This window comes from Sceloporus undulatus, chromosome 2 (assembly GCF_019175285.1).
Source record: "Sceloporus undulatus isolate JIND9_A2432 ecotype Alabama chromosome 2, SceUnd_v1.1, whole genome shotgun sequence".
Taxonomy (NCBI): domain Eukaryota; kingdom Metazoa; phylum Chordata; class Lepidosauria; order Squamata; family Phrynosomatidae; genus Sceloporus; species Sceloporus undulatus.
In genome coordinates, this window is record NC_056523.1 from 241,195,334 (window position 1) to 241,220,918 (window position 25,585).

The 25,585-nt window shown below is 42.2% G+C and overlaps 1 protein-coding gene across 3 annotated transcripts in view; it reads left to right on the plus strand.

The window, feature by feature from the left end:
* RFX3 (regulatory factor X3) overlaps nt 1-25,585 on the plus strand; it is a 183,611-nt gene that overhangs the window by 153,603 nt on the left and 4,423 nt on the right. For all 3 annotated transcript variants that reach the window (XM_042453967.1, XM_042453969.1, XM_042453968.1), the window contains 7 exons: nt 7,708-7,823; nt 8,256-8,410; nt 17,976-18,073; nt 18,584-18,733; nt 19,585-19,793; nt 21,709-21,862; nt 24,663-24,705. In XM_042453967.1, coding sequence (XP_042309901.1) covers nt 7,708-7,823; nt 8,256-8,410; nt 17,976-18,073; nt 18,584-18,733; nt 19,585-19,793; nt 21,709-21,862; nt 24,663-24,705 — 925 coding nt within the window. The remainder of the gene's footprint in view (nt 1-7,707; nt 7,824-8,255; nt 8,411-17,975; nt 18,074-18,583; nt 18,734-19,584; nt 19,794-21,708; nt 21,863-24,662; nt 24,706-25,585) is intronic.

Sequence of the window (25,585 nt, forward strand, 5' to 3'; positions counted from 1 at the left end):
CGGATTTGACGACTCGGAAGGATGCCTGCGCCCTTCAAGAAATGTGATGTCTGTGGGGGCAAGGTGCCCGTCCAGGACCCTCACTCCTCCTGCCTGTTTTGCCTGGGAAAGGACCATGATGCCAGAGCCTGTCACCTCTGTAAGTCTCTGTCCTCCCAAGCCAGGAAGAACCGGGAGTCCCGGCTGACTTCGGCTATTGCCCTGGGGAAGGTCCGGGAGGGACGTCCCCGCTCGTCGTCGCTCCCTCCGGCTGCTCCGCCTGCGTCTTCTTCACAGGCCAGCGCTTCAAGTGTGGTCTCTGTCCCGGCCGGGACACGGTCTCCGACCACCTCCGATGTGACCCGTGGTCCCCCGAGACCCAGTGTCACCGACGAACCCTCCAAGCGCCCCCAGAAAACCTCGGGGACTGAGGGTTTCGAGCCCAGGGAGAGATCCGGGAGGAAGCCATCCCCGGAGGGCTCGCGCTCGAGAGAGCGTCAGGAGACGGAGGTCCGGACCGCCTCGCTACCATCCTCCAAGGCGTCGTCGAAGGCATCTCGACACGCTCCCAGGTTGCCCGAGACGGGGGCATCTTCCTCGGGGATGGCGGCACCATCGGAGAGGGCTAAGCCAGCCAAGACCCACTCCAAGGGACCCACTGTCCTGCATGACTTGCCGGACAATCCCTTCTTCCCGCCTGAAGACCTGGCGGTGACTCCGACGTCTTCCAAGAAGAGGCGTCATACCGAGGTGACCGAGGCAGCTCCACCCAAAAAGTCCAAGACCAAGGATCACACCGGGTCGGAGCGTCCAGCCAAGTCAACGGAGTGTGCTTCACGCAAGCAATGCTCCCCCTCCAAGGAGACCTCAGAGAGGACCGCCTCGCGCCCGGAAACGGCTGTCTCAGCGCATGCAACCACGGTGCTGACCACACCGCTCCCGCCGGCTCAAGATCTGGCCGCCGTCAGCGAACCAACCTCTCCCCAGAGGGAGCCATCTCTGCTCTCTGTCCATTCGGATGAGGAGGAGGCTGTCCCGGTTTCTGACACCGACGAGCCGCGGGGGCTGGACACGGACATGTTCTTTGACACCGAGACTCAAAGATACTACATGTCGGTCCCCAAGGAAAAGGCCTTCTGGGAATTCACCAGGCTTAACTTGCGCCCGGCGGGTCCCCAGGGAGACAAACCATCATCCTCCCATGCTGTGGCCTCGTCTTCGGTACCTCGTCGCCCGCCTTTCGAGCCACTGACTCCGCAAATCCCGGCTCGCACTCCATCCCGAGCCAAGGTGACTGACATTCCCCTGACGTCTGACTCTGATTCGGACCAGGATCCCTTGCCTCCATCGCGGGAACCTTCGGACGGAGAGGAGGACCCATCCGACCCACCCTCGCCACAGGGGATGCATCACCCGGGCTCCTCATCACCTACTGATGATGTTCGCTCCTTCAGCGAGCACATCATTAAGATGTGCCGGACTCTTGACATCGAGCTTTCCCCGCCTGAGGAGGAGGCCCGCGATCCGGTAGAACGCCGGGTCCTCGGTCATGTCCCCACTCCACCCTGCATCCCAATGTTGCCTTCATTGCAGTCCATTGTGCAGAGGTCATGGGATGCCCCGACTTCGCTCGCCGTGTCCTCCAGGAAGGTTGAGATGCTATACCGGATCTCCCCGCCGGGCTGTCCGTGGTTGACCGACCATCCCAAGCCGAACTTGGCCATTGTGGAGGGGACACAGCAGACCTTCGTGCCGAAGCAAGCGACGTCCCCGGCAGACCGAGAGGCCAAAAAGATCGATGGCCTGGCTAAGAAGGCCTACTCTTCGGCCGCCCTCACCGTGAAGGCTATAAATTACAATGCCTGTATGGGGGCATACATTCAGGCCTTGATGGAAGGGATTTCGCCCATCATCCCTGACGTCCCTGATGAGGTCCAACGTCGCTTGGTGGAGATCCGCGATGAGGCCCACTCGATAGGGAGTTGGATCATCACCACCTCCAGGAACGTCGCCGACTGCGCGGGACGAGGCATGGCAGCATCACTAACTCTGCGCCGGCATGCCTGGTTGAGGGGATCGGACCTCAACGCCAACGTTAAATCGGCCATTGAGGACATGCCCCTGGACGGTACCGGCCTTTTCCACGCCGACACTGACGAGCGTCTGAACCGCAAGTTCAGAATGAAGGCTGCGGCTAAGAAGCACAGGATGTTGTCCACCCCCATCTCGCCCTTCAGAAGGAGGCACCGTCCTTGGCCGCCGCAAGGTCAGTCCCAGGGCTCCTTTTCTCAAGACCGACAGCCTCAGCAGCAGGGCTCACAGAGGCGCCGTTACCCCTCGCAGTCTTCCTCCTCCTCTGGCCGTCGCAATTTCCCGCCTCGGTACCGCAAGTCCCGCCGGCAGGACACCGACCAGGGGAAGAAGAGAGCCTGAAGGGACGCAGCGCACTTCGTTTCCCCTTCGCCCTTATTCTTTTTGGACATCCTGAGGCCTTTTGTTAACATCTGGGCCTCGATAACATCGGACTTGTGGGTCCTTAACATCGTCCGCAGGGGATATGCCCTCGAGTTCCAAGAGCTCCCTCCAACCGGGGCCTTTATGTCCACTCTCCCCTCGGACACCCTTCTCGACGAAGTGCGCGCTTTACTGGAAAAAGGGGCAATCTCCCCTTTACCGCCCGAGCAATGCTCTAGGGCTTTTTTCTCCAGGTACTTCACGGTACCGAAGGCGGATGGGGGAATCAGGCCCATCCTGGACTTGAGACAATTAAATCTGTTCCTTGAATACCGTCACTTTTGAATGGTAACCTTGGCCTCCATTCTGCCTCTGCTCCATCAGGGCCTGTGGTTTGCAACTGTCGACCTGAAGGATGCCTACTTCCACATTGGGATCCGGGAGTCTCACCGAAGATTCCTCACCTTCGCTGTGTGCTCCGTCGCGTACCACTACAACATCCTCCCCTTCGGCCTTGCCACGGCACCGAGAGTCTTCACGAAGTGCATGGCACCGGTGGTGGCCTACCTTCATCAGAAGGGGTTCATGGTCTTTCCGTACCTGGACGACTGGTTGTTCGCTGCCGAATCCCAGAGAGAACTGCAGGAGGCACTCTCATTCGCCTTACGCCTTTTGGACTCCCTCGGTCTGGTCATCAACCGAGAGAAGTCCCACTTCACACCTTCCAGACAGGTCAAGTTCATCGGGGCCATCCTCGACTCCGAAACATGCTCCGCCTTTCTCCCTCCAGACCGTTTCCAGGCGCTGACGACTTCGATCGGGCCTTGCATCTCTCACAGAAGGGTGAGGGCCAGGGATGTCCAAGTTGCCCTCGGCCACATGGCATCGATGATATTCGTCACACCATGGTCAAGACTCCGCCTTCGACCTCTTCAGTCCTGGTTCCTCTCGACCTTCTCCCCGATGACAGACCCTCCATCCAAATGGCTCACGGTACCGAGACCTGTAGCCGCTTCCCTCAGATGGTGGTTAGACGGCCGCAACGTGTGCATCGGAATGCCCTTTCATCTGCCTCAGCCCCAGCTGACCCTGACAACGGATGCATCCCTGGAGGGATGGGGCGCTCACCTGCTCGACCTGGTCGTCAAGGACAGGTGGTCTGCCCAAGACAAGCTCCTCCATATCAACGCTCTGGAGATGTTTGCGGTGGAGAAAGCACTGAGGGCATTCGAATCCGTGGTCACAGACAAGGTGGTCCTCCTGAGAACGGACAACACCACCGTGATGTACTACATCAACAAACAAGGAGGCACCAAGTCAAAGACCCTGCTCAACCTCACTCTCCGCATCTGGGACTGGTGCATCCAGAGGCGCGTCCTCCTCCAGGCGATTCATCTTCCCGGAGAGGACAACGAGCTGGCAGATTGCCTGAGCAGATCCCCTTCGGTGTGCCACGAGTGGAGGCTCCATCCCGAGATGGTCAGCTACCTCTTCGACCGGTGGGGAAATCCCCGGATCGACCTCTTCGCAACCAGATGGAACAGCCACTGTCCCCAGTTCTGCTCCAGGAAGCGAATGGATGGATCCCTCGGAGACGCGTTCGCTTTCCTCTGGACGGGGGAGCTCCTCTACGCCTTCCCTCCGTTCCCTCTCATCATCAGGGTGGTGTCCAAGATGACAACAGACCGGTCGCATGCGATCCTGATCACCCCGTGGTGACCGAGACAACCCTGGTTCGCCTCTCTTCTCCACCTCTCCAAGAGGTGCTTCCTTCACCTCGATTCTCGCCCGGACCTGCTGTCGATCCAGGACGGACGGATTCTCCACCCGGACATCGAGAGCCTACCGCTGGTGGCCTGGAGGATACGGCCCTAACCGCCCTGCCGGAGGCCGTGAGGACAGTGATCCTGGCTGCGAGGAAACCTTCCACCCAGCGGTCCTACGCCCTAAAATGGAAGAAATTTGGCCTCTTCCTTGATCGGAAGGGTTTGTCTCCTGCTCAGGTGTCCACTCCAGTGGTGCTGGAGTTTTTGATGGCGCTTCTGGATGAGGGGTTGTCCCTCGCATCCATTAAGTGCTATTTGTCTGCCATTTGCGCTAAGTATCAATTCGGGGGGGAGGGTTTCTTTTTTCAAGGATCCTTTGGTGAAAGGGTTCCTTAAAGGATGTGCCAACCTATACCCTCCGGTGTCGGTACCAGCGCCGGCTTGGAGCTTGGAGGCAGTGCTGTCTGCACTCCAATCCAAGCCCTTTGAACCGATGGCCACGGCGGACTTGAGACTTTTGACTTGGAAAACTGCCTTTCTTGTGGCCATCACCTCTGCCCGCTGTGCGGGCGAACTTTGTGCCTTACGGAGGGACCAGCCCTTCCTGAGGTTCCATAAGGACAAGGTGGTCCTCCGGACAGACATTCCCTTCCTGCCTAAGGTTGTCTCCGCTTTCCACATGTGCCAGGACATTGTGTTGCCGACCCTCGCTTCCAATCCAACTTCGGATGCGGAGCAGAGCCTGCACTCTCTTGATGTCAGGAGAGCGTTGGCATTTTACCTGGACAGAACTGCTGCCTCCAGTTGGTCCGAGAGACTTTTCCAGTGTTACTCGGAACCGAAGAAGGGGTTGCCTGTGTCTGCGCAGAGGTTCTCCAAATGGGTGGCCGGTACCATCCACCTCTGCTATGAACTCTTAAGCAAACCTCTCCCCAGCAGGGTTCGGTCCCATTCTACGAGGTCAATGTCAGCGTCCTCCGCATTCCTCTCGGGGATTCCTTTGGAGGATGTCTGTAAGGCTGCTGTCTGGTCCCAACCTCTGACTTTTATCAAACATTATAGGTTGGACACCAGAGCCATTCGAGACGCAGCTTTCGGGAGGGCTGTGTTGGTTTCAGGGTTGCATTGATTGCATCACTGATGGTTGTGTTTCAGCATTTATGTAAATAATGCCTTCTTGTTTCTATTCTGTGAATGTCAGTTTGCACTATTTCATTGAGATAGGTCTTGCACGACCTTATCTTCCCTTCTCAGGTTTAGCAATGTTGTTGCTATGTTTGGTTTGTGCAAAAACAAAGACTGACTCCTTTATGGTTCAAGGTGTTTATTATTGTAATAAATGTACCTTTGGTTTACCATAGCTTTGGTCTCAGGACACTCCCTCCGCCGCATACCTAAGCTTGTCAGTCTAAACCCATTTGTATGATTCGCAGAGACCACGAAGAAGAAGGACAGGTTGCTTACCTGTAACAGTATTTCTTCGAGTGGTCATCTGCAAATACATACAAATCCCACCCGTCCATCCCCTCAGTGTCCTGCTCTTATTGGCTCTTTCCATCGCCTGCTTGGCGGAGAAATTGCGGAACTGGGGAAAAGAGCGGGAAGACAGGGGCCTTATAACGGGTGGGCGGAGTTACCGCCAAAAAGTTTCTATATGTTGCAAAGTAAACTTTGCCCAGTGATTCCAGAAGGTTCCGAGCAGCACTGCGCAGGCGCAGTGAAACCCATTTGTATGTATTCGCAGATGACCACTCGAAGAAATACTGTTACAGGTAAGCAACCTGTCCTTATATATTTTGGATGTTGAGGCTATACTTTCTTGAAATTACTGAAATATAAACTGGAATATTTTTATATATGTTATGAGAATTATGATAAGAGAACTGTGAATATGTAATTTGGTTAATATTATCCAAGTCGAGACCATCATTCTTTTACTTCTTCTCATGCAGTCAAAAGCTCCTGATATGAGGAGTATTACATCCCATATATTATGGCAGTGTTTCCATTGCCTGAAAAGTAGAATATTGTACAAAGACATAACACAACACATACTAAACATGTGTGCTGGAAAAGATGTCTTTGTTGGTCATAGAATAGAGAGCTAGTGTAGTGCGTTAATTGAGATTCCTGACTTACACTAGTCTTCAACAGTATTCATCTTGTCACATTGCAAGTCCCTCCTATAGTCTAACTGACTTGCTATGGAGCATGAGGATTTGCTATTCTTCATGAGCCAATATTATGGATTTTGCTGTGACGTGGATAAGTCAAGGGTAAACTTAGGGTATGTAACAAGCAAACATGTTCCTCTCATTTAAAAAAATGCATAGACTGAACATACTAAGGAAGAGCTGATACCACAGATACGGAGAGCCGACTATACTTTCTTCTCTGTCTCCATCGTACTACACAAATTTCCATATCCTTGCTATCTTAACCATGGATAAATGTGCAACTGCAACAACCTTTGCTGTGTTTTGCAGTTAATCAAAGTTTTGTAACTAAATTTAAATCCTACAGGCAACACTGATATAAGCATTAACCACAATTAAGTTCAGCTGTGTGAACTGGGGAAATCTGCTCAGTGCAGTCAATAAACTTGCTGAGGTTTCTTGAGCTACTACATAATTACTACTTGAAAGAAAAAATCCACCATTCCCATATTCAGAAGTTGACTGATAAATAATGAATGCTTGCTAAGAAATTTGTGTACTTACCTGCTTTCTGAAAGATGGTGGGTTTTACCGGACTTGGTACCTTGTCAGAACAGCACCTTCAATTTATTCTGAGGATGTGTGACTCTGATGGAGTCATCAGAGTCAAACAAAAAATTAGAAATACCACTTTACCCAATTCACAGCTATAGACCTCTTTCAGTTTCATTCATGTTCTTTCATTTATTGTTTTCATGTAGGCCAGCCCTTCCATTGTAGTTTTTGGGCATAATCCAGGGATGGACTTCCACTGGTGTAATAGTGGGTTCCTGGAGGGGTGTAAGTGGGCAATCTCTATCCCTAATGTACCCCCAAAACCAGTTTTGGAGGAGTGAGAAATCCTCTGGGTTTTTTGTTTTTAGAAATTTCACAGGGATACAGTAGGAAAAGAAGGGGGGAAATTCCAGCAGTTGAGTATTGAATGTAGACCCCCCCCCCCCCCCCTTTATTTGTACTTGCCTTTTTTGCAAGAATGGATACATATTTTTATCAGGACACAAATATTATCTGATTAGTTTTGATGTCTACATTTGCAATTGATAGGTTGCCACTAGTGCTTTGTTTTCAGTGCTGATGTCAGTATTATATATGGCCACCTTTAGTTTGCGAACATGTAAAAAAAATTCAGTTGAGGATAAAAGTGTGCAAATTCATATTCACAACTATTGCAATATGTATATTACAGTCCTAGGCATGTTTACTCCACTGTATATTTAGGACAGCAACCATAGTGTTCAACAGTTACCCTATTATTTAATAAAATAATATTTCTATCTGCTTTATATTTTTAGGCAATATTAGATGTTGTAGTAAACCTTCAGTTTAGCCTAATAGAAAAATTGTGGCAGACTTTCTGGCGTTATTCTCCCTCAACAACAACTGATGGCACAACTATTACTGAACCAAGGTTAGTAATCTTCCCCTCACCAAAGAGCTTCTGGCTATAGTTTAAAGTAGTTGTCAAATAAAATAAAAACCTAAATTTACACATTAGGAATGTTACAGTTATTAGAGTAAATTGTCATTTTATTATGATAACTTCAATATATATTTTTAAGCATACCATTTTGTTTTATGAATAGGGCCCTATTATTTTCTCATTAAATAATATCCAATCCAAAGATCATTCTTATCACTGCTGCATAAAATAGTGCTCTTTGGCTAAGAAACTGGAGGACATGTATCAGCCATTACAACACAAAGCGCCTCAAGGCAACTCAATACGTTTCAAACATCTCTAATGCTTTATTTAAGAAAGCTTTGAAATCCATTGTTCTTCTTTTTTATCTTCATGTAAATGCATTTTCATTTATTCATTTAATACATTTGTTCACACCAGCAATCTGAGTGAAATAGAAAGTCGACTTCCGAAAGCAAAGCTGATTACTCTGTGCAAAAATGAGTCAATTCTGAAATGGATGTGTAACTGTGACCATGTGATGTACCAGGCTTTGGTGGAGATTCTCATTCCTGACGTCCTTAGACCTATTCCTAGTAAGTTGAATATAGATGACGTCTTGTAAGGATTTTTTTTTCCTTCTAGTGATCTTGTGCATACAGTTCCTCCCCAGGAACCCTTTAGCAGTTACCTTTCAGACTACAGAAGCAGCATGCCTACAATCACTTTTATTTACAATACAGAAAGGTATAACTTACCTTATAATAATAAACATTGTACTTAAACTAAGAGAAAGAAGTTTGAATTCTGTGTTTTTGAAAAAGAAGATATCAGCACATTTGTGGCACATGCTAATTTACATAGCACATTTTGCTCTTGGAGTTGTTCATACAATGCGCCCGCGCCATACGCATGCCCGCCATACGCGGCCTTGAGCACATGCGCTCAAGCCGCGGGGCAGAAGGGGCGGCGCGTCCCATTCAATTGAATGGGCGCGCGCGCCTGTTGCGCCCCGTGTGCGGCCGCGCACAAGCCCCATTGTTTCCAATGGGGCTCGAGCATAGGCGGAATTCGCCTTACGCGGTGGGATCCGGAACGGATCCCCCGCGTAAGGCGAGGACGCACTGTACTTCATTATTCATTTTTTAAAAGTATCCCTTTAAACTGATTTTATAATAGGCTCTAAAATGTTAAAGCTTAAATATATGTTTCCTGCTTATGTCAACTTCATTTTTGAACCAACTTTAGCAAACTGAGGACGAAACATGTAGTGGTGCTTGGGTAAAATGACAATGATAATATGTCATTCAAAAGCACTTTTCATTGACATTATTGCCAGACTAAACAATTGCACATTTGCTTTTTACATCATCTGCACCTGTAGGAGAAACCATGGGCTCGGCATCTTAGCACCATGTTATGTCTGAGATATTTACTGGTATTGGTATACTGCCCATCTTACTACTCAACTACACTATGAAAAATACAATGCAAATATTGTCTTTATCCCATTCATTTTTCTAGTCTTTTATCTTAAAACCCCCAGGAATGTCTCAGTACAGACTCAACATGTGATTGCAAATGTTATATTTGTGCTACCCGGCAGTTATCAAATTGTTCTACTTCAGAAGATAGTTTTCTTTTCTGTGTTAAAATTATTTAGAGCCATGTGATGTGGTTTGTTGTTGTTTTTCATTGAAAGTTGATCTACTGTGGGTTCTAGCAAAACATATTTTCATTAGAAAATATTTTATATGTCCTAGGCACCATGAAATATTCTTATGAATGTATTTCCCATTAACAACAATGGTTAATAGTCTGAATAGGAGGAATAGGAGGAAAAATCCATATAACCGCATAAAAATTGTATTCTTTCTGTAAGCAATTATTTTGCAGCTTGTTTAGAAATATTCTTGCCTCAAAGAGAAATGTAACAAAGCAGTTTTTCCTGAGCCCTGTATAATTGCTGCTTACCATTGTATTTGATACAAAATGTTCAGAATATATATATATATATATATATATATATATATATATATATATGTAGTGAACATGTTACTGACCTTTATTTACAGATGAAGCAGAATAAAACCTTATTGTTTATTTTATGTGTAGTATAACATGAGTGTTCTTATGGAACAGAGACCAAATGTCAGCTATATTGTCCGAGTTTCTGTGAAATGTAGAGCAGATATGCCAAGGCATATGAAGTTTAGATGGTCTCTATATAGAATGGTATTAGCATAGTTAAATTTGAAGCTTATTTGTGTGTTAGCCATTGTGATTCAGAAACTAGTGTGATGACACCCCTACCAACAAAATGTTATACAGTCGACCCTCCACAATTGCAGCTTTGACACTCGCAGTCTCGATTATTCGCGAGGTCATGGTCGTGTGTATGCACATTCCTCCTCCTTCCTCCCAGGCTTTTCCCCTCAAGAAAAAAACCCAGGAGGGAGGGAGCAGCATGTATGTGCCAACCCTGCCCCTTTCCCGGTGGCATAAATGTCTTCCCCAGGCAGCTATCCCACCAGGAAAAGGTGAAAGAGGATCAATCCTCTCCTGTGCCTTTCTCAGAGGGATAGCTGTCTAGGGAAGACAGCTATCCCATCGGGGAAGGGGCGGGGAGCCAGTTAAAGGGATGGGAGGGCACAGGAAGAAGAGAAGTGTGCGCACGCCTGCTTCTCTTCCACAGCCCACCCAGCCCTTTAACTGGCTTCTGTATGGGGGGGGTATTATTCGTTGTTTCCCACATTCTCAGGGATCTTGTTCCCCTAATCCCCTCGATTGTGAAGAGCCGACTGTATACTCAACATTATTTTTTATTAATCAGGTTAATTTCTGTGACTTAACTCATCTAATTCAATAATACACAACTTTATAAACTTCCCTGTGGTGTCCACAATAAGGAGTTAGACCTATCCCCTTCTTTCTTGCTCTTTACTGGTAGCTTTCTCAGTTCTCACTTGTTCCCTTTATATTTCATCTCAAGACTTATTTCCAGCATTAGGATAGGTTTTGTGAGTAGTAAGACCCTTGGACCATCCTGAGACATAAGAGAAAGGAATTTGGTCCACATTAACATATTTTGGGAGATCTTAATATCCCAACTCCCAGTCTGCTTTCCTGTTGGAGGATGAAGTTGCACTATGAACTCCTGCCTCAAACATTACAGAATTCTGGTCACTTCAGTTAATAGTGTACATCCTAGATATACAAGCAAGATGTGTACATCAAATTGGCTAGTCTAGATGACAATAACTTATTCAGACAAGGTTCTTACTAAGGCAGTTTTCCTTATAACATTCCTTTGGAATGAGATGTCAATTTAGAATTGTCAAATATAAAGGCCCAAGAGCATTATGAGGTCTGTTAGCAGTGCCACAGACTATATTGCAAATTCCTAGTGCAGTCTGTACAAATTACTGTATTGTATTCAGGGAGAATAAGTAGGTCTCCTTAACAGGGCAAGCAAGCTAATGTGTTAATGATCAGCTTCTCTCCCTGCCTCTAAAACAGCAGAAAAAGTGATTTCAGATAAAGGAAGCAGAAGGATTTGGATAGGCAAGTGGTGACATGTGGAAAGGAGGTTTGAAAGATGGGCTTAAGTCAAGATTAATTACCTGTGTTCTCTGGAAAATATGCAAACCTAGACATCTGCTGAATGGTGATGTTGTTCCTCAGTCCATTTCAGTTTCATGCACCTACTTTAGGTCTTGCCAGAAAAAGTTAACATTACATATTAGTCAAATGTTAACTTAATCAAATTTCACCGTGACTATATTTTTTAAAGGCTTTCATTGTTGTATTACCTTATACTCCACCATTGTTCTGTAAACACAGATTATGCTAGTGCAAGGCTCATTGCTGTAGCCATTTTTACAGTAAATGTAGGAGTTGTATCCAGTAGTTTTGCTTGTGCCACTGATTGTGCAGGCAGTTCTGCACCTGGTTGTGCAGTGGTGCAATCCACTACTGCACTAGTGTGGATTTTCACTCTATTAGCATCGTGTTAGATTTAAGCCACCATGGTTGAAGCAAGTATATTAATTTTAGCCTGAAAATTCTTTATTGGTTTAAGTATCGTATAGTATAATATAGAATAGTGCATTATAGTGTACTGCAAGTAGGAAATGTTCCATATGTATTTAGAAGCAAATAATATTATGGAGAAGAAAGCAGAGCCTTGCGGTTAATAGGAGGAATATTTATATTGATATTTATTGGTTTTAATTCAAACTATTTCACAAGAAAATAACATACAAAAAAGGATAATAAAAGAAAAAAGTAAAAGAAATTACACACACGCACAGACAAAGTGGGACCTTGGTATCTGCTAGGGTTTGGTTCTAGGATCCCCTATGGATAACAAAATCCGTGGATGCTCAAGTCCAATGAAATATAACAGCAGAGCAAAATGGTGCCCCTTATATAAAATGGAAAATCAAAGTTTGCTATTTGGAATTTATACTTTTTTTTGAATATTTTCAAGCTGTGGATGCATGAATCCATGGATAAGGAGGGCCAACTGTATACCCTACATGTTTAATAATACTATAATTAGAATAATATTACACTACACTACATTTCTAAAACATTAATCTGTTACAGTGAGCACAACACTAAACACTAACACTGGTGCAAATGAACGCCTACACAAACTTTAATAAAAAGGAAGATGAAAAACAGTTAATGAAACAAAACATGTTGTTCTCCCATTACAGATTTAAGTACCACTGGTTAGAATTACTGATAACTATAACCTCAAATTATTACACCGTTACAATTGTTATTACTCAAAAAATTGATTGATTCTTGGAATTTCTAAGTTGAGACAGTTGTAAAATTTGATGCACATAATTGTGTGCGTGCCAGCAATTGAGCCTTGCAACAAAGGCAAAAATGTTGAAGAACCCCACCCCCAAAATCTAGCAATCCTTTCTCTTGGTGCTGTTTCATATTAACAGACTCTGGAAGTGGTGTGTGAACAACTTCTAAATTTTCCCCTTTGTAAAACAAAATGCCTCTGTAAAACCTTGAATGTCACGATAAGAATCAGACAAGATCCTCCTTTTATTCATTCTCTATCTCTATTTGCTGCATCAACTCGGCCCCAATGTTACCCTGCACTCTGAACACTGCAAAGATCTCTTCGTTCATTGTTTCTAACCTTAATAGGCTCACTTTCCACATTTTATATTTTTAAAACTATATTGTATTCTTGGTTGGTTCAAGCCCCTTAGGCTTCTCCTAATCTCTTGTTTCTTTTCTTTTTCTCTTCTTCTTTTCATTCCAATAATTCAGTGGCTGCAGATGTAGCTCAGTGGCTACATCTCTGCACATATGTACACTGCTTTTTATCATCTTTATCGTATGCTATTACTATACTATAGGAGATTTTTGTTGCTGTTAACTTCTCTCAAAGTTAACCACAGTTCATGGCGACATCACCAAGATTCTCTGTCCTCAACTGCTCTGCTTATGTCCTCCAGGCTCAGGCCCATGGGCTCCCTGCTCAGGTTTAACCATCTGGTGTGTGGTCTTCCACTCTTTTTACTGCCTTCCACCTTTCCCCAGTATTATTGACTTTTCTACTGAATCATGTCTTCTCATGATGTGGCCAAACTACAAAAGTCTCAATTCAGTCATCTTGGCTTCCAGGGAGAGTTCAGGCTTGATTTGTTATAGAAATCATTTGTTTGTCTTCTTGGCTGTCCACAGTATCTCCAGCACTCTTCTTCAGCAACACAACTCAAATAAGTTGATTTCTTTCTGTCTGCTTTCTTCACTGTCTAGCTCTCACATCTATCTGTGTATGGTGATGGGGAATACAATGCCGTAAAGTGACTATCCTCAGTTTAGTGGTCAAAGTTATATCTTTGCACTTTAGGATCTTGTCCAGTTCTTTCATAGCTACCTTTCCCAGTCCTAGTCTTTTTCTGATTTCTTGACTGCTATCTCCATTCTGGTCAATATTTGATCCAAGGTATAGGAACTTTTTGACTATTTCAATGTTCTCATTAACCAGGATGAACTCTTATAGATCTCCTGTGGTCGTTATTTTTGTTTTCTTAATGTTCAGCATTAAGCCTACCTTGGCACTTGACTATATTGATAGAAACATTCATTTAACAATGCTAATGATAATAGTACAATGTGCAAAGGGGAAAAGGACAAGTATGGAAGGAAGTCAGGGAAATTAGAAGCTAAATCTTAACTTCAGAATAGGCTGGCAGATAACCCTTTCCTGACCATCGTTTAGAATGGAAATTATTTGAACTGAGCCAAAACGAATTGGTAAAAATGGCATTTTAGGATTAACTGACAACAAGTTCTTGACAGCACAACTCAAAAAGTAAGGAACTCAAATGTGCAATTGCTGATCTTTTTTTTTAAAAAAGTAGTCTATATGATACCAATTTTGGAAAACATAGGGTAGGAGGACAGGAAACTGCAGAAAGGCAATGGGCAATAATTTTTAAATTTTTCACTTCAGCAATACTCTATGGAAGCAGGTTTTTTACTATGAATATCACACAATGTATTGCTTATGAAACTACTATTATAAGTATATTCATGTACTGTACTAAATCAATGGTAGCCCAAGCACATTTTCTCCTGCTACAAATTTGGAGGTATTTATTAGATAGAAATAAAGCTGATCATAGAATTTTATTTATTGTTTGGCAAAATAATTTGAAACAGAACTCCTTTTGACATGTTCAGACCTTATACAACTTCTTTGCATTTTTTAGATCATTTATTTTTGGTAGTTGAAAAGAGTCCTTTTTGTGAACTTCTGTTATGAAGATCTCGCTCATTTTTATTATCATGTCTTCTTACTACTGCAGTACTGAATTTCGAAGCATGTTAGAGCTGGTTTTTTTGTTTTGTTTTGTTTTGTTTTTTTCCTGTACTGCATTTCTATAGATATGGTTTGCCAGATGGGTGCTGTTAAATAATTTTTAGCTGTATATCACAACTTGACCATTTGCTTCTTTCTCTCAAATAGGCAATTGTGTCTTCAAACTATACCATGGCATATAACAAGAACTGTCATCTTTGTTTATTTTTTTAACAAATGGTTGTTAATTGAACTATTTATATGCCTTTCATCCACAGTAGTTCCCCTAAGGAAAATCCATTTAGAACATTAGAGGAAATTGAAACACCAATGATATTATAATGCAGAAGTCTCAACAGAAGCTTCTTTCTGTTCCCTCTTCTGCTACTGCCCTGACCAAAACCTCATTCCAAGGGGTTTCCCAGCAGTTCAGGGTATACAGGGGAGGGAAACCACAACATGGAAGAAGTCTGCCATCCCGCTTGCCCTGGATTCTGATGTTTCACAAGTGGGACATCAAATTGATTTTTTGTTGTTGTGTGCTTTCAAGTTGTTTCTGATTTATGGCGACCCTAAGGGTTTCTTGGCAAGATTTGTTCAGAATGGATTTGCCTTTGCCTCTCTCTGAGGCTGAGAGAATGTCACTTGCCCAAGATCACCCAGTGGATTTCCATGGCCTTGTTGGGATTGAAACCCTGGTCTCCAGTCGTAGCCCAACACTCAACTACAACACACTGGCTCTCCAGCAACGTTTACTGTTGTTCATTAGAATTAATTTTCAATTTCACTACTTTGTTCTATTGAATTGGCCCAAATAATATTAACATACTATTCTTTTATTTCTGATTTTGTAATTTGATTAAAGGCTGTCACCATATCCCACAGTAAGTTTTTTGTAGCTTTAATATCCCTGTGCAGGATAACATATAAAATTAAGCCTGTGAATTAATACATCGTTATAAGTCAACTACCAGATACTTCTGCATAAATGTATGCTTAACAGTGATAGTTTCATAGGTAGGTATTATGGCACTATTCAACTTGCATTTGCAATTGAACTTAAATATTATTCATGCTATTGAAAAACAGATTTTTAAAAAGTCTGTTTTATTGAGCTATTGCTATCAGTAATTACTAGTAGAAATACTAGCTACTGTTTTGATTTAATTTACTGCAATTTGTTTTATTTAGCACAGATACAGAGAATGTATTGTCATCCATAGTTTACATAGGCCAGGATATAAACAAAGCTATGCATGTGGAGAAAATGTGTACATGTGTGCATATCAACACACAGCCAGTTTCCCCCCACAGAAGAGCGTCCACAGACTTTTGGAGGAAGATGCAAGATTCATGATAGGAAAACAAAATGGAGAGCATAACTCTTTTGGATCCCAGATATAAGTAGGACCAGCAAGAAAATTGTTGCAGGATGGTGAAGCGTTCTTGCTCACTGCTGTAGTGAATTGGCCACACTATCCCCATTGGGCTCTTTAGGGGAGCTTTTTTGGAGCTCCAAACTCTTGAGGAGGGTTTTTTGTTTTTTTAAAGAAAGTTATTTTATACTTCTGCAAACCTTGAGAATCTCTCAAATTTGCTTCTGTATTGCCTGAGTCATTCTGATTCAGCGAGATAAGCAAGAAGACTCACACTTGAATACAGTGGTACCCCGGGTTACGAATTTAATTCGTTCCGCGGCGCCGTTCGTAACCCGAAAGATTTCGCAACCCGAAACCGCTAGCGCTGGAAAGCCGCGGCTTTTAAATTTCGTGCCAAAAAGCGCCGAAACACACCAAAAAAAATTTCGTAACCCGAAAAATCTTTCGTTACCCGGAACAGTTTTTTCCAAGCTAACTTTTTCGTACCCCGGAAATTTCGTAACGCGATCAATTCGTATCCCGGGGTACCACTGTATTGGATGTAAAGGGAGGGATTGGGACTTGTGAGGAAAAGTTGGAGATAAGTGCTTTTGTTTCTGTTTTTGTGTGCATTCATGTTATTTAGGTAGCTCTAAAGTGTACCTATTACAGGGTTTTATTGGTAAGATACGTTTTTGGAGGGATGGCCATTGCTTTCCTCTGAGGCTGAGAGAGTGTGATTTGCCCACCATCACCCATAGTGGATTTCTTTGGCCAAGCAGGGATTTTGTACTACACTGAATATAGTCAGTCTGTGAATCCCTCTTTGCATTCAATTTCCCTACCATCCACCTTCCTTTTGTTTCCCCTCCCACCACTTGGGGTGATGAGTCTGTCTCTGTCTATATATAATGATATTGTTACTGAATGATTGGAATTAGTTTTGCATGCTGCTTCTTTTAAATGTATGTTAAAATGTAGAAAAATTTGTTTACAGGTGTGAGCCTCAGAATAACAAAATGATTCCTAGTAAATAGGCTAATATTCAAGTGGTACCTAAAAATCTAACAACTGGGTTAAAAGGAAGATGCAGTAGGATCGTAATAGTTCAATCAAAAGAAATACTTTATAGAATTAAATTATATCCAGTACAAATTTAAGAATCACTATTGACAACATTATACTGACACTCCATAGTAGGAGCAAAAAAAAATTTCTTCTGCAGGACTGGGCTAAGCATGCTTCTTGCAAAGCTTGTTCTGTAACTTTTAGCCCTTCATATTCCTTGGATTGCTATTTCTTCTGGTCATAAAAAACCAGGAATTGGCTCTCCTGGGAGTATCCAGGACTGATCATTTGTCTCTGAAATAATTCACACGCACAATACCACTGTTCAGCATCAAAATCAGAAGTAGACTTCTGGACAATTTCAGTTTTGCTTTTTCTGATTTTTGACTCTCGAGGATCCAGAAGCAACCAAAAAAAAAAAGCCTTGTGGAACAATTGCCCACTGTTATCAGGTGATATATCCACAGCCTGTAGTTACATCATCATATTTGAACTGTTTTACTTGCAGAAGTACACTGCAAAAGGCTATTGATCCTTACCTAAAACCTAGTTTTTAACAGATGGACTCCTATGATTGAATGCTTTTTCATACAAAGTAGCTCCTACTTGACAGTCTGAAATGACACAGCTGAAACACACATTTCTCACATTAGTAGTAACTAATACCATGCCCTTCAAATATTTTCTGTTCTGTGGATTTATTCTGCCAGTACTGTAATATTTCATTTCTATGTCGTATTTCTGTTGATAGTTCCTAGAATGATTAGTATGGTGCATTAGCATTTACTTCTTCACTTTACTGTGCATTTGTAATATTCAAGGACATTGGTCTTTCAATACGTACAAGCCTTGACTTTTTCCCCTGTTTGTTTTGTATTCTTTCATGCATAGGTGCCTTGACCCAAGCCATTCGCAATTTTGCAAAAAGCCTTGAAGGTTGGCTTTCCAATGCCATGAACAATATTCCACAGAGAATGATTCAAACCAAGGTAAACTAAAGAGTTGCTCCTGACTCCCTGGAACAAAAAAGATATTATGAAACATAACAAAACATCATTGTTATGCCCTCTGTTTTTCGAATGTAAAGAGCCAATGTAGAAAGCATTTACGGTATTTGAAGAAACATACAGAATTTTTCATTCATGTCATACATTCTTCCACATGAAATGTTTATGGTTAACTTGTGATGTTTGTGCATGTTACTGGAAACATACATTTCACCCACAGATATCTAAAAATACCTGTTGAAGAGCTTTAAAGGGCATTCCATTGAACACTGTGTTCTTTAGCTATAAGTATCCTAGCTGAAAACTAGAAAAACATCTGTCTGAACATAGTATGAACTGGAGCTTAAAATGAGGGAAAGGAAGAAATGGGCAGGGGAGAAAGAAGGAAAATTATATAGTTCTCAGTGTATATATAGAGGATGTTAGTAAATTTTCTGGTCAGTTTTAGCACCATGCGTGCGTGTGTCAGACCTTTTTCTTCACTCTTCTTAGGTTGCCGCTGTAAGTGCCTTTGCTCAGACACTGCGAAGATACACATCTCTTAATCATCTGGCTCAGGCAGCTCGTGCTGTATTGCAAAACACTTCTCAGATCAACCAGATGCTCAATGACCTCAACCGTGTTGATTTTGCCAATGTCCAGGTATGCTGAAACTTTGCAGAATCCCAGTAAGTGCCTTTCCCACTCTTTCTTGAGTCTGAATGTCTGAGCTGCCAGTGACGTTCCCAGGTAGACAAATGGGAGAAAAAATGTTTTGTTTTGTTTTTTGGTTGGATATAAAATATGCATTATTGGAAAATAGCAGCTTCTATCTCAGCTTCCTTACTTGAAAATAACCATGAAACACTTCTGCCATTACAGGATTTCTCAAGTATTCCAAACATTCACTTTGTGAAAACTGACTTTCAGTTAAAGCACTAGGGTGTTTTCCAGTATCACTATCAAAAAGTCAAAATGTTTAATGGACCATTTGAAATGACAAAATAAGTTATCTAATATAACACAGGGCCCAAACAGACAGGCGAAAATAAAGCTGCTTCGGGTCACTTTGGAGGTATGCTATTTAAATGATGCATGCATCCTAAGAGACCGGAAGCAGCACCAAAGCTGCGCTCCAATCCTTAGGACTGGAGCATGGCTTTGTCACAACTTCCAGCCTCTTAGGACGCATCCATCATTTAAATAGCATATCTCCAAAGTATCCTGAAGCAGCTTTATTTTGGCCTGTCTGTTGAGGCCCATAGATGCTTATAAGATGGAGAGGAAATGACAAAACATTTAAATGTCCTTATTTTACTGGATGTGGCATACTAAATCCATCTATTTTACATACCCCCAAAAAGAAACTTATTAATTTTTGTCCCTTTGTGTGCTGCTTGGTTACTTTTGTCTCTCCACCTTTATTCGTTTTTTTTTTTTCTTCCTTGTTCTCCCCATAACCTATTTAAATGAGGTGCATGGTGTTAGTCTTGATTTCTTGTGTTCTGGGACAGGAGCAGGCTTCCTGGGTGTGCCAGTGTGATGACAACATGGTACAGAGGCTGGAAACAGATTTCAAGATGACTCTTCAGCAGCAGAGCACTCTGGAGCAGTGGGCTGCCTGGCTAGATAATGTAATGATGCAAGCACTGAAACCATACGAAGGAAGACCTAGTTTTCCTAAAGCAGCACGACAATTTCTGTTAAAATGGTCTTTTTACAGGTCAGTGCCTTAAAATATTTTAAATATGTTCTCTGGCACACATACGTTTTTCTTTCTGTTTTGCTTGATTCTTATTATATGTTATTAACATGTCTGGCATTTTACACACACACCCTCCCCAATAACGTCTTCCTTCTAAAACTGGACAAGGAAAATCAAAAGATAAGAGAGAAATGTGAACAGATGCAGTAACGTGTACTTAGAGCTGTTGAGACTTTCTGTTGCTTTATTGTGATTGGAAATTATGGCCTTGAAGTCATGTTACCCTTCATGTGCTGTCTGTGGGGAATCTAATGTCTCAGAAAGTACCAGTAAATAAAATTACTAATTACTCAGAAGACTGGGTTAATAATTATTATTAAAACTAAAAGCAAGTTGTCAGTGTGGTTCTTGTGAAGCAAGGAGTCCTGGTGACACAGTGGTTAAATGTGTGTACTCAGCCACTCACTCACAAACTACAAGGTTGTGAATTCAGTACCAGCCAGAGGCTCTGGGTCGATTCAGTCTGGCATCCTTCTGTAGGTTGCTAAAGTGAGTACCCAGCTTGTTGGAGGCAATTAGCTTACACTTTGTAAACTGCTTAGTACATTGGTAAGCGATATAGAAATGTATTTGCTATTGCTAAGCATGAATAGGCATTATGAATAGTTTTGTAGAGATTATCCAGGCTAACAAGATTTTTCCACAGACCTTGGGAATGCCACTGTGTGGTCAAATGTACTCTTTTTTCCAAGCTAAAACTTTCATGGCCCATCTAGAGCCTGTTAACCATACGTTGACCTATCCTGGTAGTGCGTTATTTCCATTAATAAACTAGTATTCATCTTGTTATGAATTTCAGCTACATGTAGAGTTGTAATACAGTGTAATCAATGTGCACATCACTCACCACTGATTAATTGCAATCACTCCCACATATATACTGCATCATTTCCCCATATTTGTAATGTATGTAATACTAGCTGAGAAAAGGAATGTCCTAGTTTGGATGTAAGGCTGAATCAAGCTTGGACCGTTTTCACAAGACTGGAGTCTACTTTCAGGTTTGCCTAATATTTTGTTGTTAATTTTAAATTAAACATACATTAATTGAATTTGATTAAAATTAGATGAAATTAATTAGAATTAACTCTTCCTTAAATATAATTAAATTCATTTTTAAAAATTCCCCATTTATTGTTAACAAATGAAATCTTCTACTCATATTTAATTTTATTGTTCTTGTTGTGTGGTTTCAAATGGTTTCTGAATTCTGGAAACCCCAAGGCAAACCTGTCATGGGGTTTTCTGGGCAAAATTTGTTCAGAGGAGGATTGTCATTATCTTTCCCTGAGGCTGAGACATGACTTGCCTAAGTTCACCCAGTCCATTTCATGGCCAAGCTGGGAATCAAACCCTGGTCTTCAGAGGCACAATCCAAATTATAAAGTTATATATAAATGAATCTTAAATGCAATTAATTGACTTTAATTAATAAGATACTGACTGTTGATATTGAACTAAAAAAGAAGAACTATCCCATTGACTATATTGTATTCAGTTCTTTTTCTTATTGACAACTACAGTGCATTTAACTGTGTGCCCCAGAATTTTGGCAGCAAATCATGATATCAAATTTTTAAAAAATAAAAAAAAAATTAAATTGGGGAGGCACAAAAAGGGCTCAGGGGATACTTGTGGTGCATGAATCCACGTTGCCTAGCCTTGCGTTCAGGCATTTGTTGCTCTTTTAGTATTGTGCATTGGAAAATGCCAACATTAAACTATCATTTAAGATAGTCTTGAGTTGAACAGAACATCTACTATAACATCAAATTCTCATTCATTTAAACCAGGAAGTAGATACTTCTGTTTCTGAGGTTTCTGAATTGGAATGGTTATATTATTTCCTGTTTGTCCTTTCATTTTTGTACAGTTCAATGGTTATTCGAGATTTAACCTTGCGCAGTGCTGCTAGCTTTGGTTCTTTTCATCTGATTCGTCTATTGTATGATGAATACATGTTTTACTTAGTTGAACATCGTGTTGCTCAAGCCACAGGAGAGACACCTATTGCAGTCATGGGAGAGGTAAGTTCACAATTACAATATTTTATTAGCTGTTTTAATGATGAATTATAAATAATTTTATCTAAACTGTATTCATTTGGTAAGTAAATATGTGTTGTTATGCTGAAATAGATTAATGGTTACAAAGAATCTTTTGAATGCAAGATTTGAGTTTGATGGATATAAAAATAGTTTTTGATTTTGCTGTCACCATAAATGAAATTAATTTTTCTCCCAAAATGGATTTTATATACTCTTAATAGCTATTTTCTTTGTTGTTGTTGTTGTTGTTGTTGCGGTTGTTGTGTGCCTTTAAGTAATTTCTGATTTATGACAGCCTTAAGGCGATTTTCCTGGCAAGGTTTGTTCGGAGGGTGTTTACTCTTGCCTTCCTCTGAGGCTGACAGAGATGTGACATGCCCAAGGTCAGCCAAAGGGTTTTCATGGCTGAGTTGAGAACCCTGGTTTCCAGAGTCATAGTCCAGTTCTCAAACCACAACATCACACTGCCTTCTTCTTTACTAATAACCAATTGACCTATCAATATATTCTTTAAATTCCACATGAGAATGAATAATGCAGATGCCACCTTTTTGAAACCAAAAGTAATTACAGATCTTATAAACTGAATGTCTACGTAATATTTGGCTATTATACATATTCAAGACACATATTGCACTTCTATTTTGTACAGTATCTATTTTTGTAGATCTACTGATTTTACCCTGTCATGGGGTAAAATTAACAGAATGCCTTATGAAATAAAGTGTGAAGTAGCCATTGCATGATCTTTGCATTCATTTACTAAATATTACAAAATGTTTGTTGTTATATACATATTATCTGGGTTGGAGAGAGGAGGGATCCACACACCATAGTTTCTCCGTCACCACCAAGAGACAGGAAAGAAGAATGAGATCTAACAGTAACCAAAAAACAAACAGACTTTGCTGATTTCTTCATTCTGGCTATCCTAGAGACTAGTTGTTCTTCCTGCTTTGCTCAAAGCATTGAACAGGTTGACAGGGACCTTTTCAGCTGTGTGTGTAATGCCCGCCATTTTGAGTCAGCCCCCCTCCTCCCTTCCAGCCAGATCCCAAGGTTATCAACCACACTCTAAAGGCTAGAGGCTTAGTATGAGACTTTGACCAGGGATGGGCCAGTACTCTGACTTAATAGAGAGCAACATGATAAGCAGCATGGCCAGAAACAGCACAACCAGTTTCATAACCAGGACCAGCATAGCCATTAACATCACCAGTTTCATTCTTCCATCTTTTCCCTTGAGGGATGAGGCACCAGTATAATTGTTGAGGTCTTTGCTGGAGAGATGACTGCCTCATCAGGTAGCATTTTCAGGGGAAGATAAACAAAAGCCTCACAATGCAGCAGTCTCTGGAGAAATTATGCAGTCTTTAATGTTGCAGTTAAAACTACATTTGGAAGCCCAAGATACATCACAGTTTGGCCACATGGGGGCCTCAGATACTTCTGCTAAAGATTCCTTAGCAGTTTCTTAGTGTTGTCGTCTTTCAGAGTGTTGTCTAGGAAGCATGCTAAGAGGGGGGGTCTCAGGCTTCACAGGGACCTTCAAGTAAAGTCATCTCTTCTCAGAGCCTGTCTGTTAAAAGAAAGGCAGTACTCACTCCTCTGAAGATGTGGGTAGTGATTCCAGTGTGGTGTTTCTGCTCCTATAGGAGTCCAGGAGCAATGCTGGTGATTCTGAATAGGAAGAAGGGGAGTAGTTTGATTCTGGTTCCAATCAGGATGAGCCTTCTGATCACTTGTTTTATTCTGAATATTTTGGCCCTCTGTTAACCAAGTTTTCTGCAGCGTTGGGGTTCACTTCATGCAGGCCAAGCCAGTGTATCCAGTGTGGGGGGGCTTCTGAGCTGAACAAAAGGGGTGTTTCTCATCACCCTGGTGATGAGAGGGAAGCGGTACAGAAGATCCTTTGGCCACCAACACTATAGGGCCTTCATGCCCTCTGCTCATGGACAGGGAAACCTGGTGAAATTCCTGATGAGTTTGTGATTTGTGGTAACACAGATATGTCCATGGTGAAGGCGTAGAATCTTCTCTCTAGTTACACCTTTTGGTGTAAACTCCACCACAAGGGAGCAAGGACTGTCTTCTTGAGAAGTTTGCCTGGAGACTGACAAATCCCTGGATGTATTGGACTGAAAGGGACAGAACTGTTATCTCTGCCCAATGGAACATCGGAACTACCTCCCTGTACAATAATCAGGACATGGATCCTGCTTATTTTGGTATCCGCTGGGGTTTGGTTCCAGAACCCCCCGTGGATAACAGTCTGTAGTGCTCAGGTTCCATTAAAATGGTGTCACTTATATAAAATGGCAAAATCAAGGTTTGCTTTTTGGAATGTATATATTTTTAAAATATTTTCCAGCCATGGATACTTGAATCCATGGATAAAAAATCCATAGATATGGAGGGCTGACTGTAAGAGAACTGGTCTCTAGGATAGCTGGAAGGGAGGAGTCAGCAAAGTCTGTATGTTTTTGGCTATTGCAAGACCTCAGTTGGTCTTGTTGCCTGTCGCTCGGCAGTGACAGAGAAACCAAGTTGGTAAATACCCAATGTGACATTTTCTCACTATCACTGTCACCTTTAAGGAATGAGTGATGTAAACCCAGTGATCTATGCATAGTCTGGACCTACTGCATGGTATCATGACTGCTGTTCATGTTATTTCTGTGGAGCTGGGATATGATAAGATTTGATAGAGAATTTGATTGCTGACATTTTAAGGAAAACACTTCAATAAATAGATATTAATTATATTTTTCTGCTGCAGTTTGGTGACTTAAATGCAATGTCTCCTGGAAATATGGACAAAGGTTAGTGTTATGTATGTTATCAGTCTTTGGTTGGCTTCAGCAAATTTCAGATGGACCTCTGTTCAGACAGTTGTGCTTTTCTTTCCCACTGCACTTCCCTGTTCTCCTTAATAATTCCCTTTGAGGTTCAAGGGATTCTCAACGGATTGATCAGGGATATTTTAGGGAGTGGGCATCTTGCATAAATGCAAGTTTATTTCTACCAAAGTTTTGAAAAGTTATTTTATGGATTGCAACACATAGAATCTGCCAGCTAGCATGGCTGCTGGTTATGTTGACTGGGGAATTGTGGAAACTGAAATCAGAATGGAAAATGGTGGGAGAGGTGTTTCAGGCTCTGGTTTCTGCTCATACAAAGTGCGTTTGGATCAAATCCCTTCTTTATTATATAAAACATATAATATATAAAAGATTTCAAGAATAATACTACAAAGGCCATTTAACTTGTTTGTCTATGTAAACCAGGTTTAATAAACACACTGTTTAATCGACACACATTATGAATTGCTGAATATTTGCATTAATCCAGATTAAGCTAATAATGAGAGATCAGTCTCCACTGAGATAGTTTCAGTTGGAAGTTCAAAACTAAACAAATAGTTCAGAAACTGTGGTAGTATGGTTGTAATTACAGATACCATATTATAGAATTATAGAAGCCATTAGAAATAGTAGAAATGTAAAAGGCAATCACTGACAGACTAATTGGATATGCAGGGAAAAACACAGAGTTCAGTCAGATACACCTGCAAATCAGTTTAGTTGGTGCCAGGTGTTGTCTGGACTAGGAACAATCAGTATCACTGAATAAGGATATTGATGGGTTTTTTAATATTTGCATCTCACAGTAATATGGCTGTTTCAGATTATAAGATTCATT